A 16503-nucleotide genomic window follows, 5' to 3' on the forward strand; every position below is an offset into this window, starting at 1 on the left:
GGGAAAGACCATAATTATGATACTTCAGCCCAAGGTCATTACCTTCGGAGTACAGCATTGCAAGGACCAGCACCATAGTGTGTCTACAACTGTGTTATGAATCACACTAGAAGACCACACCCAGTGATGGTTTACGGGAAACTGGGTCCTGGCTGCGTCCAGGGGTAGTGTAACTGAAACTCACTCAGCCTGGAAAATGTTACTTGAAGTCATTTGCTGTAATTGCTTAATCATATAAAAATGAAAACCTATTTAAAAGTACCTAAATTATTAACTTCAAAGCAGGATAGATCAAAAGCTTTGACTATGGAAGCTGTGTTTCATGTTGGAGAACAGTGTGGGACAGTGGGAGCCGGCACCACTAGCCACCTGGGTGCTCTGGACAAGTTAAGTACCTTCTCTGAGTACGTTTCCTCTCCGTAAAATGAGACTGAGCCCCGGCTCACAGACGCACTGCAAGGATTGAAAAAGATGAGAGGTACAGAGGGCTTTCTTTGCATTGATGTTTCTTGGGAGGGACAAGTGTTCATTTAGGTATCTGAATTTGCCAAAACAAAACTTTTTTAATTTAATCTCAGTATCTCCTCTTTTCATTTATACTGTAAAGAAAAACTTGCAGAATGTTAATTTTTATCTGTTGCATAATTCTGTTTTGATGAAAAGCTGAGGGGTTATTTATCAGTGCAAATAATATAAAGGAAATTCTATCTTCCTATGGTTAAGTCAGAGGAAATTTCCTGTATCTAATGACAGGGAGATGGGCAGAGCCCCAGTCAGAACAGAATTCCCTCCCATGACCTATGAAATACACGATCAGAAACGAATTACATGAAAGCATCCTATCTCATGTGCACAAAAAGAAAGCCAGTAGTCCCGGCTCTTTGGCTTTTCAGAGAGTTGTGTTCATTCGGGAACTAGGTCTGCTCTGTGCAGAGTCAGCAGCTGGGCAACTTCCTGGTGGGTGTGACCAATACAGGGACAAGCTCTGGAAAGTTCAAGCTTGAGAGCAGAATCTCTCACCTGAAAAGTTCAGACTGAGTAGAATTACCTGATACTTGTTCTACTATTATACATTCTCTACCACATCTCTTGATTCTCTTAAAAGAGGGATCCAGCAGCTCCCACTTCCTAGGTTTGAACCAAGGACATGTTCAAGTCACCTTAGGAAAATGAGGAAGCGGCCACAGTGCACTGGAGAGGGGATGATCCCAGTTCTGCCCTTACTGACTCTGTGATTTTTCTTGTCATCTTGGTTACACCATCTATAAAATGAAGATACTTCTACTACCCTTTCAGAGTTTGTATGGGGATCAAACACAATCATATATATAATTACTTTGTAGCTATAAAGCACTGAACAAATGTATTATCTTAAGAAAAATTTTAAATGGGTCTATAGTATCGATTGTTATATTGTTAACTAAAACACAAAAATACCGTATAATAGTATGTACCATGTGCACAGTGATTAAGAGCAGAACATACGATCTCACTGACCCTCAGAAGAACCTTTTCAGTTATTGTCCCCTTTGTATGTGTTAGACCACTAAGGCTAAGGGAGGCTGCCTCGTCCAGGGGCAAACCATCAGGGGACACCTGATCTGACCTGGACATCTCTGAGTCCTCTCCGCTCACACACACCCTTACTTTATCCCATCCAGGAAGATGTCTTCTACCTTTTGAGGATGATCAAGTGCTGCTTTGGCATAACATCAGTTAAAAAGTTAATGTACTTAAAGATGATGCCAATGAAGTTTAATAATATGGAAAATGATATTTTCATGAAGCGACTATTAGTAAGCCTATATCTACGTTCTTGACCAGATAGTCTGTAACTCAGTGACTCTTCATGGTTAAGTTTTATAGAAAACAGTCCCATTTCCAACATGTTTCAGCCTGAATTTAGAAATAAACAAGGATTACTGGTCAATAGTTTTGTCTCTCAAACTGAACTCTCTGGAGCACACGCTCTGGCAAAGCTTTCCTGTCTTCCTGCAGGGGGTAACACAGGCAACATCATGGACATAAAAGCTGAACCTCACGGGTCAGGCTGTCTTCGGTTCATTCCACTCACTAGCCGTACAGCCTTAGGGCGGTTACTTAACTTCTCCAGGCCTCAGTTTCTTTCTCTATAAATGGGAAAAACATCATCTGCCTTGAAGGAGGTGTAAACTGGTTTGTCCACCTGGCTGGTCTTCTTACTTCACAGTCACAGTTGCGTGTCTGCTTCTGGCTAGGAATAAGCCTAGCTGGGTTATTCACGTCCGGGCTTGTTCTGAAGCGCACGGCTCTCAGATGGCGACCAGCTGATTACAACAAGGAAACAGAAGGGGAACCTTTGGCATGCTTGCTGCAAGTCTGGGCAGCAGGCAGTGGCGCACCTGCAGGCTGATACTCCTAAAGACTGACATTTTCAGCAGAATCGTTTGGTTTTTTTTCCTCTTCCAGTTTTATTGGGATGTAACTGACATACAGCACTATATAAGTTTAAGATGTGCAGCATCGTGATTTGACTCACATACATCATGAAATTATGACCACAGTAAATTCAGGGACCATCCATCATCTCCTATAGATGCAACATTAAAAAAATAGAAAAAAACATTTTCCCTCGTGATGAGAACTCTTTAGGATTTACCCTCTCACCAACTTTCATATATAACATACCGCAGCGTTAACTATTGATCATGTTGTACATCACATCCCTAGTTCTTATTTATCTTACAACTAGAAGTTTGTACCTTGACTACTTTCATCCAGTTCCCCCGCTCCTCACCTCCTGCCTCTGGAAACCACAAATCTGGTCACTTTTCTATGAGTTTGTTTGTTTGTTTTTGAAGTATAATTGACCTACAACACTATGTTATTTCCTGGTATAAACACAGTGATTTGATATTTTTATACATTTCAAAATGATCACCATGATGTCTAGTTGTCACCTGTCACCATACAAAGATATTACGTAATGATTGATTATATTCCCCACACTGTACATTTCGTACCTGACTCATTTATTTTGTAACTAAAAGTTTGTACCTCTTAATCTCCCTCACCTATTTCTCTCCCTTCCCCAGCTCCTTCCTCTCTGGCAACTATGTTTTTCCTCTCTATCTATGACTCTGTTTCTGTTTAGTTAAATGTGTTCATTTGTTCTGTTTTTTAGATTCCACATAAGTGATTTCACACCATATGTCTTTCTCTGTCTGATTTATTTCATATTACCTTCTGGGTCCATCCACGTTGTTGCAAATGGCAAGATTTCATTCTTTTTTATGGCTGAGTAATGTTCTGTCACGTACACATACATCTTCTTTATCTGTTCATCTATCGCTGGGCACTTAGGTTGCTTCTATATCTTGGCTATTGTAAATAACGCTGCAATGAAATAGGGGTGCATGTATCTTTTTGAATTAGTGTTTTTGTTTTCTTTGGATAACTACCCAGGAGTGGAATTGCTGGGCTGATGGTAGTTCTATTTTTAATTTTTTGAAGACACTTCATACTGTTTTCCACGGTGGCTGCACCAATTGACATTCCCACCAACAGTGTGGGAGGGCTCCCTTTCTCCACACCCTCACCAGCACTTGTTATTTCTTGTCTTTTTATAACAGCCATTCTGACAGGTGTGAGGTGATATCTCATTGTGGTTTTACTTTGCATTTCCCTGATGATACGTGTTGTTGAGCATCTTTTCATGTGCCAGCAGCAGAACAGTTTCTAATCATAAGGCTCTAGAATCCCCATTTTTCCCCATCCATTTAATGACAAAGTACAGCCTTTGCCATGAAAACAAATAAACAAAAAACAGGAAAACAACTGTAGAACCAAGTCCTGAAGGCTTAGATTACAAGCTCTGATGGAGAACATAATTCCAACTCTTTTACTTTGATAGACACTGAACTTGATTATACTTTTTTCTTCATCTTCAGGGAATGAGATCATTGACACTTATATCCCCAATTAAATATTAATCGCTTTTGAATAAAAACCCTGTTAAGTATTCTAAACACCAGGATTTATGCTTAAGTATGCAGAACAGAGTAAGCTAGCAAGCCAGGATCTGAAATAACTTTAGATGCGGAATCTCAATGATACGTAATCCTCATCTTGAAACCTAAGCTCCAATTAAAATTCATTCTGAAATCCCATATAATTTACCAGGCATGGTGGTGAGAAATTAAGAGTTGTGGACCAAATGCTCTGAGGATCCCAGAGAAAACTGAAGAGTCTGTGCATCTTATTGTGGAGCTAATGTGATAAAAATGGCATAACAGATGTCAAGTTATAGAACGCTTCATTTAATTCTCTGTTTGGTCTTATGATATGCTGACTTATATAGTAAGAAATATATGTTTGGTTTTCCTCCCATTCCTGACACAGAGCTCCTAAAACCATGGGGATTTCCTAATTGATGAGAGTTATAAAGCTGTCTTTTGTTTTGATGAGGTGATTTTAGGGAAAGCCCTGGGTAACCTAAGGATGGGGGCTGGTCGCCAGGATAACCAACCGCTGATTAGAGTTGGAACTTTCAGTCCTATCCGCAGACCTCTGGGGAGGAGAAAGGGGCTAGAGATTGAGTTCCACCACCAATGGCAATGATTTAATCAATTATGCCTGTGTAATGAAGCCTCCATAAAACCCCAAAAGGACAGGGTACAGAGAACTTCCAGGCTGGTGAGTGCGTGGAGATTTGAGGAGAGGTGGTTGCCCAGAAAAGGCATGGAAACTTCACGCCCCACCCGCCCCACAGTCCTTGCCCATGCACCTCTTCATCTGGCTGTTCATCTGTATCCTTTATAATAAACTGATAAAAAGTAAGTAAATGTTTCTCTGAATTCCGTGAGCCACTCTAACAAATTAACTGGGCCCAGGGATGGGGTCATGAGAACTTCCGGTTTACAGCCAGAAGGTCAGAAGCACAGGTAAAACAACCTGGATTTGCAGCTGGCATCTGAAGTGGGGTTGGGTAGGTGCAGTCTTGTGGGACCGAGTGAGCTCTGATACTGTCTCCGGGCAGACAGTGTCAGAATTGCACTGCTTGACGGATTGCTTGATGGTGTGGAAAACGCACACTGGAGACCTTTATGTGCTATCAGGCCATAGAAAGACTGGGATTTCTGACAATTTCCAACCAAAACAAAGTTCGTTTTCAATGGCAAAATAAAACTATGCGACTCTACATCAGTTCACCCTATTAGATTTTATTTTTTGAAATATTATTGTCCAGTGAACTCCCCAAATCTGAAACCATACAGTAGGTATGTGAAGTAGAGCAGGTGCTCACAGAGTCAACAGCGGCTGCCTTGGGGGTCAGTGCTTATGACTATGAGATGCACTCAATGGGAACCACTTCTGGCCTTTCAGATCCAAATAAAACAACATGGCCAACTTTTCTTAGCTCAGGTGACTTCTCTGGACTCCCCTACCACCTGGTCAATACATGTGTAAGATGTGAGTGGTTCCTACTGTGCGGGATACTTGGTTGGGACTCCACCTCTGCCTGCTCTGGTCATGACCACCTTTGCTTAGTGAACTCCTCCCTGTGGGTCCCAGCATGTTGTCATCTCCATGTGGAAAGAGTATGCAGCTAAAGACGTACAACTAACTACAAACTTGTGGTTTTCAACCCCAAAGCTTATAGTTATTTCAGCATTACAAATTCAAATTCAGCTCTTAGGATATTCAGTTAAAAAGTACAGAGTGTCCATCTTCTATTCATTCATGTGATAAATATTTTTTGAACACCTACTATGCTTCAGGCACTGCTCCAGGGGCTATAGAGACATCGGTGAACACACAGACAAAAGTCTCTGCCTTCATGAAGCTTATGTTATAGTATGTGTGTGTGGCAGGGGTGGGGGAGGGATAGATAATATAGAATAAATGCAACAAATAGGTGAATTCAATAGGGCTATATTTAAAAAAATACTGCAGGGTGTGGGTGTTGGGGGAGGGGCTATGGTTTTGAACAAGGTGGACAAGCTAGAAGAAATGACACCTTTCCTTTAGTCCTGAAATACACAGCTCTTTGGTCTACCCTGGTTGCAAACTCTGTGAAGGCAGGAACCAAAGGAGATTCATCTTTGTATCCCTAGTGTACCTGGTCCATGGCAGGACTTTAGAATAACTGCTGAAAAAAAATACACATATTCTGTATTTTTCCAAAGCAAGGCTACTTGTAATAAACGGTATAGATTTATCAGAGAGCTGGCCAGGAAACGGATGTAGTATTTGGCATCGACAAAACAGCATGCCTTAGAATCACATCCTTGGAATTCCACCTCGTGGTACCCAAAATAATAATTCTACCATGTTTGTTCCACTCGAATTCTGTGGGGACAAGATCCCCAGGATAATCCATATCACCCTTCCGTATAGTTGTTACTGCGAAATCAAAATGTCCTTTGAGCACCCTTAAGTGGGAGACGTGCTGCCTTTTATTTTAGACCAATAGGAGAAAAGATAACAAATGTTGCATGGGATAGAGGTGGTAAGGGATGTCCGTATCCAGGGCTCTTGGCAATATAGAGACGACATCAGTGAGATGGAGTATAAGGTATGGCCACCTTCACTGAGGTGTACTCCACGACGCTCATCCCCTCAGCTATTCCTCCCACTGAAGCCACAGGACAGGCATGCTTCCTTGCCCCACTCAAGAAGCCCTTTTCTTCTCGGAGCTTATTACTGTGGTGGCTGAGTATGTAAGTGTCAGCTGATAAGTGTACAAAATAATGTCAGTGCAACTGCAGTTTTCCCTCCCTGCCGTGGCAGTCATGCTTAGACACTGACGCTCAATCACGCACACACAGTCATTCATTCGTTCATCAACTAAGGACTGACAAGAGCCTACTGCGCGCCTGGCACGGTTTTAAGTGCTGGGGATACAAAAGCAAACAAGGACAAAGCCCTTGCCCTCTGAAAGCCTACATTCAAGAGGAGTTAGACAATAAATGGATAAATACATAATATTAACGTCAGTTAACAGTGAGGACTCTGAAGGAATGAAACCAAGTCAGGGGACAGAAAGCGATGGAGGTCTGGCTGTCGGCACACATGTTATCTGGGGTTAGGCAGTCTCTGAGGTGGTCCTAAGGATTCCCCACCTCCTGGCATTCCTGCTCTTGTACAACCCCTTCCCTTCACTTTTGACAGACACAGCAGGGCAGACGTGATGGACTGTCACTGCTGAGATGAGGGTATAGAGAGACCGAGCTTCCATCTTGCGTTCTCCCTCTTCTCTTGCTCTAGGGGAAGCCAGAAACCATGGCGCGAGGCCGTCCCATGTGAGCAAGCTTGGAAGCCCATCGCCCCCATTCAGGCCTGGAGACAGCTGCAGCCCGGGTGACACCTTGACTGCAGCCTTGTGAGAGGTCCCGAGTCAGATTCCTCCAGCTCAGCTCCAACCAGATTCCTGACCCACAGAAACGGTGAGAAATGTTTTTTGATTTCAGCTGCTGAGTTTTAGGACAATTTGGTATACGGCAACGGGTAACTGACACAGTGGTCAAGGATGGCCTCTGAGTAAGTGCCTTGGAAAGAGACAGCCATGTAAAGATGCGGGGGGAGAGGGGCTGGGGACATCAAGGGCAAGCACCAAGGCCCTGAAACGGGAACAAGCTGGGCAAGTCTGAAAGAAGTGCGAAGGCCAGTGCGATGCGGAAGAGACGGGCAGAGACCCCCACGGGTAGAGAAGCACCCAGCCCTAGAAGGCTGCTGTTCTAGCCCCCACTAACTGCCTTAAACAAGCGCCAACATGACGACAATAACAGTAAGGGCTAATGTTTGAGTACTTAAGTGTACTAGGGATCGTGCTAAGTGCTCTATTGCGTTTATTCTTCACAGTGACCCTATAAAGTAGGTATTAGTATCAGCTCAGTTTTATAGATAAGGAAACTGAGGCTCAGAAAGGCTGAGTGGCTCTCTCACATTTGCAAGTTAGGAAGCAGGAAAGCGGAGATTCAAACCAGGCCCTCTGCCTTCGGAGTCCTTACACTTCCCCTCTACACAGTACTGTTGAAAGAGGCCCCTAGAAAGAAAGCCTCTTTCACCCTTAAAAAAGAAAAACCAAAACCCAAAAAAAACCCCTCCAAACCCCAAAGTGTTGTTAAGCCAACTGGTCCAGCCCCTGTCTGATTAGATGCTCTGGGCAGCTTGATTTTCTCTAGGAGCCCTTTTGAGAGAATCGGTTTGAGGCATTATCTACAATTGCTCTGAGGTCTGACCCAAGTCAGCACGGTAAACTTAGAAAAGCACACAGGTAGCTCTTCTTTTTGACATTTATTAAGAGCCTTACATAACAAACCTGGAAGTTACTGAGAATCAGTAGGTAAAATACCAATATATTCTATTTTATGCAGTTTTATGCTTAGCTGACATAGCTTGAGCCCTGAGCTCCTATCAATATTCAGATACCTGATACCCAAGCAGGTATCCATGTGCTATATATAGAACTTGCTTTTCCTTCCTACTTAACCTTTGTCTTGAAGCTTGAGGAAGACTATGAATATTCCATCAGAATCTTAATCTCTTTGTGAAAAGAGGAGAAACACAATCCATTTATCTTTGATTTTTATCTATATTCAGTTACATTAGGGATGCTATTTTAAACTCTCTCTTTTAAAAAGCAATGGCTTTAGCAGACTGATAACCTTACATATAGGGGTCCATAAACTTATATTATAGTACTGCATTTAGCCAGAGAAAACAAAACAAAACAAAAAACAGAGGGCACTAAGGTTTTTGTTTTCAAGTTTTCACCTAGAAGAAATATGAATGAAACCAGCTTGTTCGACACAATTAAGGATATTATAGTAATAACATTAATAGCTAACCTTGATTGAGAGCATGCTATATGGGCCTGATACTGCCCTAAGTACTTTGACTATACTGTCTAAATTAAGAGTTACAACATCCCTGTATGGTATTATTGTCGTCCCAACCTTACAGATGAAGAATCTCAGGCACAGAGGTCAGACAGCTTGTCCAAGGTCACATAGCTAAAAAGTCTAGCACAAAGACCAAGACTCAGGCAGCGTGATTCCGACAGTGCAAGCTCTTAACTCCTACACGATACTGCCTCGCAGTTATCAGTTATTTAGCCTGAAAAGACGTGCAGGATCCCAGGCACAACCACTTCTGCTTCTAAGAAAGATACGCTTCTTTCAAAAATACCAAAAACAAAAGTAAGATCAACTCTCCTAGTACACATACATCTATTAGCCAATCCCAAACGCCTACAATATCTTACTGCCCCGCACAATAACTCAAAACTCTTTATTATAATTATTAGGTAAGTACATATACAGATTCAAGACACATGATATGAATTTAGGCACTAATAAAAACTACACACACATACAAGGCTGAAAGTTTATTTCTTTAAAAAGGTTCATCATTTTGCTTTTTTCGTGGCTCAGTAATCTAAGTTTATCTTCTAGAAAATTCTTAGCATGTTCTCATTTTTCCTTGGTCTCTCTCTTTTCTCTGCTCACGTGTCACCTCCTCAGAAAAGCCCTCCTCAACTAATCAAACTCTCGGTGCCTTCTCAAACCCCGTGATTCTTTTACTTCCTGTTTACATCACTACCTTAATTACATTATATATTTATACACTTGTTTGTTTTCTACTTCTGATATTTATACACTTGTTTGTTTTCTACTTCTGCTGTTAGAAAATAGACTGCACGTGGGGCAACTCGTTCCCTGCTGTCCCCCTAGTACCTAAACCGTGCCTGCATCTAGCGTGTGCTCAGTGATTTTGCCAAACAAACGAATGAATGAATTCGATGCTCCCTTTGAGGAGAGCCACTTGGTGCAGGCAGAAGGCAGCAAGGGCCGGTCAGCTCACTGCCCCATGTCCTCTCCCCACCCCCACTTTCCACATCTGTAGCCCTGGAGTCTCGACCTTGTTAAAGATGTGAATTCTCACCAGGTAGGGGAAGGTGGTAAGGGTGGACTCCTATTATCAAGGACAGGTTTAGGAGAGGAGATGGTAAATCCTGCCTTACTGGTTTTGGTTGCAAGGGAGTGGTAGGAAAACAAAGGGCTGTGAAAGGCATGGATGTGGGGTCCTGCTCCACCTCTCTCACCTGTACCCCTACAGAGAATCTGCCTCCAAGTTATTTTTTTCCAGCAGGTTTCTAGTATCCATCCTTTTACCTCCACGCCTACAACTGTGCCCCCTTACATTACACCTGGACTGTTACAAATGCCCCCTAACTCCCAGCTATCTTCCGACATTTCATTCCACTCATTCATTCTGCACAGGTGTAGGACAAAAAAGCGAAACCTTTATGGCATTCCCTAGCTCGAGAATCTCGAATGGCTTCTTTACACCGGGAAAAAGGAAACCATTTATCCTGGAACACTATTTCTCTTCTAAGTTTGCCTACTTCAGTACTCCATGAATTACTGGAAGGCAGGCTGCCCGATGGTTTTCTCTCTCCAGAGCCCAGGACAGTGGCTGGCAGAGTGGGTGCGCATGAAACAATCTTTGCTACAAGAGTGTCCCTCGCCAATTCCATTCTGTGTTCAGCAGATAATACCCTACACTGCACATCAGGGCACTTGGTCGTAAATGCAATCTGATACCTTTTTCATGTGTACAGCTCTTGTCTGCCCTCTCCAAAAGCAGAGGGCTTTTTAGGACAGACTCATATTCTCTTATGTCCACCACGTCTCAGGACTGTTACCACTACTAGGTACATATGTGCTGTACAGAGATCCAAAAATCTAGATTTGGAAGGAATTTCATTATGAAAAAATAATACAGACCACACAGTAACTGTAATTTATAAATTTTCAAATGGCAAAAGAAAAACCAGTGTTAAGAATTTGAGCACAAAAGGGCTGGAGTTGGGGTCTTAATAAGTACCTGAAAGCAGACCGGTGGATCTGAGCAAATTGCCTAGAAGCCCAGTTTGAAGGATAGTACAAAGACTGTCTCTGACTCTGAATTTTCCTAACCGGAAAAGATGACCTTTGTCTACCTATAGTCTTAATAACATGTTTAAGGGAAGAAAGAAGGGTGGGGAATGGTGGGCCGTAGAATTTGGTGTGCTTTCGTATTTCCGGAAATGCAAGACAACTCTTCGGTTCAGAATGGCACTGATAGGGCCACTTTCTATGTAGACACCTTTTCATCTCCACAGAGGTTTTGTGGACCCCTATGCATTATAACAACTAATTAGCTATATGCAGTTTACAAACAGTTTGTAAAGTGCTTTGAAAATGGGAAGTGCTAGGCAAGTACTCAAATGATTATATATTAAAAGCCTTTGACATATAAAATCATTTTATTTAATAACTGGCTCTTTAAAAGGCACAGTACTTTATAGCTGAACAGAATTTCTGGGCTTGAACCATTGATATTTTATTTAGAGTGAAATGCTGTTAGCAAGTCAGACACTGATCAAGTTTTTTTCAGTTTATATAAATAAATGTATGATTCTTATCTCCCTCACTTTTTCATCGACCAGTTCTGCCTTCCCTTAGGTTCCTGCAGACTTTTTGCAAGATTCCTCCCACACCTCAGTGACTCATGGTTATCCTGCCTGCCCTGCCCTGTCTTTTCCTTTCACACGTCTGCCTTGTCAAGGTGTTTTGTATGTTCCTGAGTTTACGGCTACCCTAAACGGGTTCAAGACTGCATGCCACATCATCAGTGACAATAAATCCTTCTAGGAGCAATGAAGCCATGAGATGTGGCGGGTGGCCACCAGTGGGTGCATCTCCACCAGTGGGTGTACTGTTATTGATAACTCCAGTCTACTATCACCATTCCACACTGTTATGTCCACTAATTAAACTTGGCTTTCATCTCCTGACATAGGCATTGAACCTCATTTAAATAATCCTGTTTCCTATCACCACCGAACTACTCATAGGCAGAATTGTAGAAGAGGCAAACAAGTGTTTAATTGTTTACCACTATGCCTTTAGGACTTCCTTACATCTTCAAGTGCTAATGTCCTCACACTGACATTGGCTTCCTCTTACTATTACCCTGGGAAAATACTCCCTGTCCCTGCCCCGTAACTTTGATCTTTCCCCATCCATTCCTCCTCCCACTTAATTTAGTCTCTGACGTCCTACAGTATATTTTCATTATTGGAAAACCCAAACGAAGCCATTCTTCTTGTACGAGTGTTAATGCTTAGCCTTTTTAGGCCCTAAACTAAGGCTGCCAGCTGCCCATCAACCTCCCCGTTAATTCCAACCCATATTTTTCTGTCCTCATGTGACTCACGCATCATTCTCCCCTCTTTGAAAGTCTTGGCTTCCACAACTCGACTGTCTACAGAATTTCCCACCACACCATTGGTTGCTCTTTTGCCCAACCTTTAAATACTGAGCTTATTCAAGGCTTGGCTTGGCCGCTCTTCTTTATTTATTTAAAAAATTTTTTTTAATTCTTTGGCCTTGCCACACGGCATGTGGGATCTTAGTTCCCCGATCAGGGATCCAACCCTTGTCCCCTGCAGTGGAAGTGCAGTCTGAACTACTGGACCACCAGGGAAAAGTCCCAAGCCCTCTTCTTAATCACATTCCAGTTTCTACGGATTTACTTCATCTTTATGGCAAGAACTCACCAAGTTTATCTCTATTTAAATCTCTTTCATGGCCTCCAACTTCTGTCTACAGATTACCTCATTCAACAGGGAACTCTGGATTTCAGTCACCTTCTCTACCTCCCAGTCAATCCCCCCAACCCCCCACCAGGCTTCCCGTGTCAGTAATTTCGCCCCATACCTCTATAGGAGTCACCCTTCTCTTTCCTCACCTTCCACATCCAATTCCTGAGGTCTACCAATTCTGTGCCAGTTTGGCTCTCAAACGTATCTCAAATCCACAATCTTTTCTCCATCACTAGCTTATGGCCCTTCCAGGCCACTTCAGTTTATCTGCTTCTACCCTGGCCTCTCTACAATCCATTACAACACGCTGTGATCAATTATTCAGATGTCTTCCCATTGTACTTCCCAAAGTCCTTCCCACACCAGAGCTCTTCCCGTGGAGTCTACCGTAGGCCCTTCTCCTCCTTGCTGGCCCTGCTACAGATATGCACATCTTTCAAGACCTTTATTTCCTCAAACCACCAGTGTTCTGCTTCAGGACTTTTGCAAGTGCTATTCCCCCAGAATGCTTTTTCTTTTTGCACAGCCAGCTCCTTCTCTTCCTGTAATCTCTCTGCTTCCATACCTAAAGCAGATTCCCCTCTCAGAGTACTGGGGGGTGGGGTGCTCAGGTTCAAAGGTTGACAGACATTTAGGGTGAATTAAGAGTCAAGTGGGGGTAGGACAGGTATGAGACACAAGGCTGAAGAGGTAAATAGGGCAGCTGTTAAGTGTGATTTAGGAATATTTCAGGTTTTCCAAAAAAATCATTTTCCCCACATGCAAGTTTCCTCTTCCCTGTCCTTACTTTCTCTCAAATACTGTTCCTTTTAATGTAATCCTGGGCTATACTGAGATACCTACCCAAGGACTGAAAATATTATCTGGTCATCCCAGTTTTCTCCTTCTTTAATATATTAGCATCCTGAAATTAGAGCACTGAACTGGTATCTGTCTTATAAATGCTACCATAAAGATGGAGCCTGATACCACCTAACATTCTCATGTGAAACCAGAATTCTCACAATTCTTTCAAATTATTTCCCACCCTTGCCCAATCTACCAATCATAGCAAAGGATGCAGTTGTCTCATGAATTACTAAAAACATCTAGGAAGAGGCCAAGTCCTCCCTTCAATCCCACCTTTCTTGTCTAGACTATCCACAGCCTATCTGGGCTCATGCTCTATTGCATCTCTCCCTCGCCCCCAATCACAGGTGTGCATACACATTCCTTTCAATTCCCTTGATCAGAGTCCTTGTCTAGGCCTCTGATTATCTCATAGTGTCCTCACTTTCAATGTTGCTTCAATTAAAAGAAAAAAAAACCCCACAAAAACCTAAAATAGTCAACCTCGAGGACAAAGGAACAAGAACCACTCAAATCAGTTTAAATAAAAGAGGGAATTTATTAGAAGAATACAGTTTCGTGCAGGGACTCCAACAGCTGAAATGGGTTAAGAGCTAGAAGCAGGCCTTTCTGCAGGACAGATCATGTAATCACAAACGTTTACTTCTGGGCTTTGCAAGAGCACGAATAGAATATCCTAGTGGTCAGTCCTCCCTGCATAGTGCATAAGGGACTAGAGTGTGACTTCATTTCTGCTGGCTTTTTGATCCTTATATTCCTTTATGCTGGCCTCAAACTTGTCAAGCACATGCTGGCAGACATTCATGAGCTCAGTCAGGCCTCTCTGAAAGGGCTCAACAGCTGGAAGGGCACCTCGAGTCTGTATGTGCAAATTAATTTTGCTCTCTGAAGGATGGGTTGTAGTGTAACCACAAAATTCCACTTCCGGGTTCTTCATGATCATGTAACGAAGAGAATTTCCTAGGGTATGGTCCTCCTCGTGCAATACAAATGTCACACAGTGTCTATCTGTCCCAGCTGCCTGGACCATTTCCAGGGCTGTCTTCCTCTCGCCTTCAGCCATTGGGGTCTTCAATCCAGATATTTTTCTACACACATATTTTTTATAAAAATGAGATCACACTGAATACGGTTTTGTAACTAGCTTTTTTTCAGCTACTATATCACAATTGCAACACGTTATTACTCTAATGCACTCCAATTACACAGAACGATTAGCATTAGCCCTTATTATTTTCCTGCCTCCACGTATTCTACCAGTCAATAATTTATTGCCTCCAATTTCTCCCTCTTCCATTTGGCCGTCCACATGGCCACAAGGGGAGTGTCCTTAAAACAAAAAAGTTTGCTAAAATTTTCTTTTGGTAGGCTCACAAGAAAGGAATAGGATTAGAATAGGGTGGGCCTTGCTAAAGGATGAAAAGGAAGTTGAAAGGCATGGAAAAGCGCAGATTATAATAAAAATAGGAACTAAAGATCATCAACGTGCAGGGCCAACTAGGGCTTCCGTTTGCAGGAGGTAAGGAAATTAGAATGGAAAGTCTGAGAAGAGCACCAAGCAGGAGGGAGAAAGCGCTCAGCGCACAGAGTGGATCAATTAGCGCTCGGCACAGAGGAGGGACTTGGGCCCGACCAACACACCACCCCCATCGCTCGGGGAACAGTGGCCTGGTGCACGTTAGCTTTATTTGCTCTTCCTGTTCCAAATGGGGGTGGGCAGTTAGGGAGCTTAACTCTGGTCTCATAACTCGTGTTCCCTCCTTGATATCGAGTGTACTGAGAGTCTCCACTCAAGCAACCCAGGTGTCCCCCCTCCCTTCCCGATCGGGGCCCCTCTCCCCGCCCTGGCGCCCACTGCTCCCTCCTCGACTGTCCTCCCAGCCAGGCCCTCGCTGCCAGGCCGGGCCGCGGAGGCTAAGGCCCCGGTCGGCCACGGGCTCCCGGCGCAGGGCGCGGCCAGCTCCTCCCGCCCCCCTCCTCGGCCGTTACCTCTCCAGCTCCTGGTCGTCTTCCATGGCGGGGGCGACTTCCGGGATCCTCAGGTGGTGCTGGCGGGCCGGAGGCGCTGCCCCATACCTCGAAGCGAGCAGGCGCCGCAGGAAGGAAGGACTGACGGGAGGAGCGCGGACGGAAGGAAGGAGGAGGAGCCGCAGCGGCGCGGCAGGGCCCGGCCACTGGGCGGGGCGTGGAGACTCCGCCTCGGAGCCTCGCCCACGGGCCCCGCCCCCGGCGCGCGGAGGGCGGCGGCCAGGCCTGAGCGGTTCACCTGCGCTCCGGAGCGAGTCGGCCCGCAGAGCTAGCCGGGAGACTGGTGCGGTCGGGCTCCTGCCCCGCCCCGAGGCCGAGACCGGCCAGTGGGCGCCGGAGCTCAGCCCTTGGCACCTTCCCTCCAGGTGATGGCGAAGGGGGCGGGGCCTTACCTGCCGCCCCCAGATCACCTTCCTTCTCGGTGCCAGGATCGGGCCTCTTTCTGACTTGCTGCTGGCCCGGTGGGTGACGGGATTAATCCCAGGAAGGACCTCACCTCCCGGGGACGGGGGCGTTCAGGGCACGACAGACTTACACTATAGTTGAGCAACACACTTTGAAGAATTTCACCACAGAATAGCATGGGTGTAACACGGGATTTGTCTCATCTGGGATCTTGCAGCTGCACAGTTCAACTGGGTCAAAGGACAAGCGTTTGTTTTTTATCTTTGGGGGGAGGGGAGGAGTGAGAGTTTGGAAGGAAACTGTCCCCACTCCCCATCTTTTCTCTTCTAGGATCTCTTTCTACCCCTGGAGTATGTCCTGCCTCGCTTTGCACGTCCTTTTCCCTTTACCCTTTTGGCCTCTTAAGCCTCCTCACCTGCGGAACCTCCCGCTCACCTTTGTTCTCAGGTGCCCCTGCCCCCGCCTCGGCAACCTTTCACCACCCAGACACGCTCTCCGCCCTCCTTCTCCCTTCGTACCTCTCCACTCTCCGTCCCCTCAGGTGTTCTTCTTCGCCAATAACCCTCTCCCTTCCTGGGGGTCCTGCT

The 16503-nt window shown here is 44.5% G+C and overlaps 2 protein-coding genes across 2 annotated transcripts in view; both read right to left on the minus strand.

Annotated features, from left to right (window-relative positions):
• The window catches only part of LOC112406607 (protein POLR1D-like), a 42892-nt gene extending 27295 nt beyond the window's left edge, over positions 1-15597 (minus strand). The window contains exon 1 of the mRNA XM_024755521.1: positions 15473-15597. Coding sequence (XP_024611289.1) covers positions 15473-15498 — 26 coding nt within the window. The 5' untranslated portion in view covers positions 15499-15597. The remainder of the gene's footprint in view (positions 1-15472) is intronic.
• On the minus strand, positions 13998-15634 carry LOC112406606 (DNA-directed RNA polymerases I and III subunit RPAC2). Its single transcript, XM_024755520.1, has 2 exons — positions 15473-15634; positions 13998-14571 (listed from the first exon to the last, which is right to left on the minus strand). Exons 1-2 carry the CDS (start codon positions 15496-15498, stop codon positions 14196-14198), a joined length of 402 nt encoding a protein of 133 aa, XP_024611288.1. The 5' UTR covers positions 15499-15634; the 3' UTR covers positions 13998-14195.
• Positions 15635-16503: the final 869 nt, after the last annotated feature.

This window comes from Neophocaena asiaeorientalis, unplaced genomic scaffold (genome assembly GCF_003031525.2).
Source record: "Neophocaena asiaeorientalis asiaeorientalis breed wild unplaced genomic scaffold, Neophocaena_asiaeorientalis_V1.1 scaffold59, whole genome shotgun sequence".
Lineage (NCBI taxonomy): Eukaryota > Metazoa > Chordata > Mammalia > Artiodactyla > Phocoenidae > Neophocaena > Neophocaena asiaeorientalis.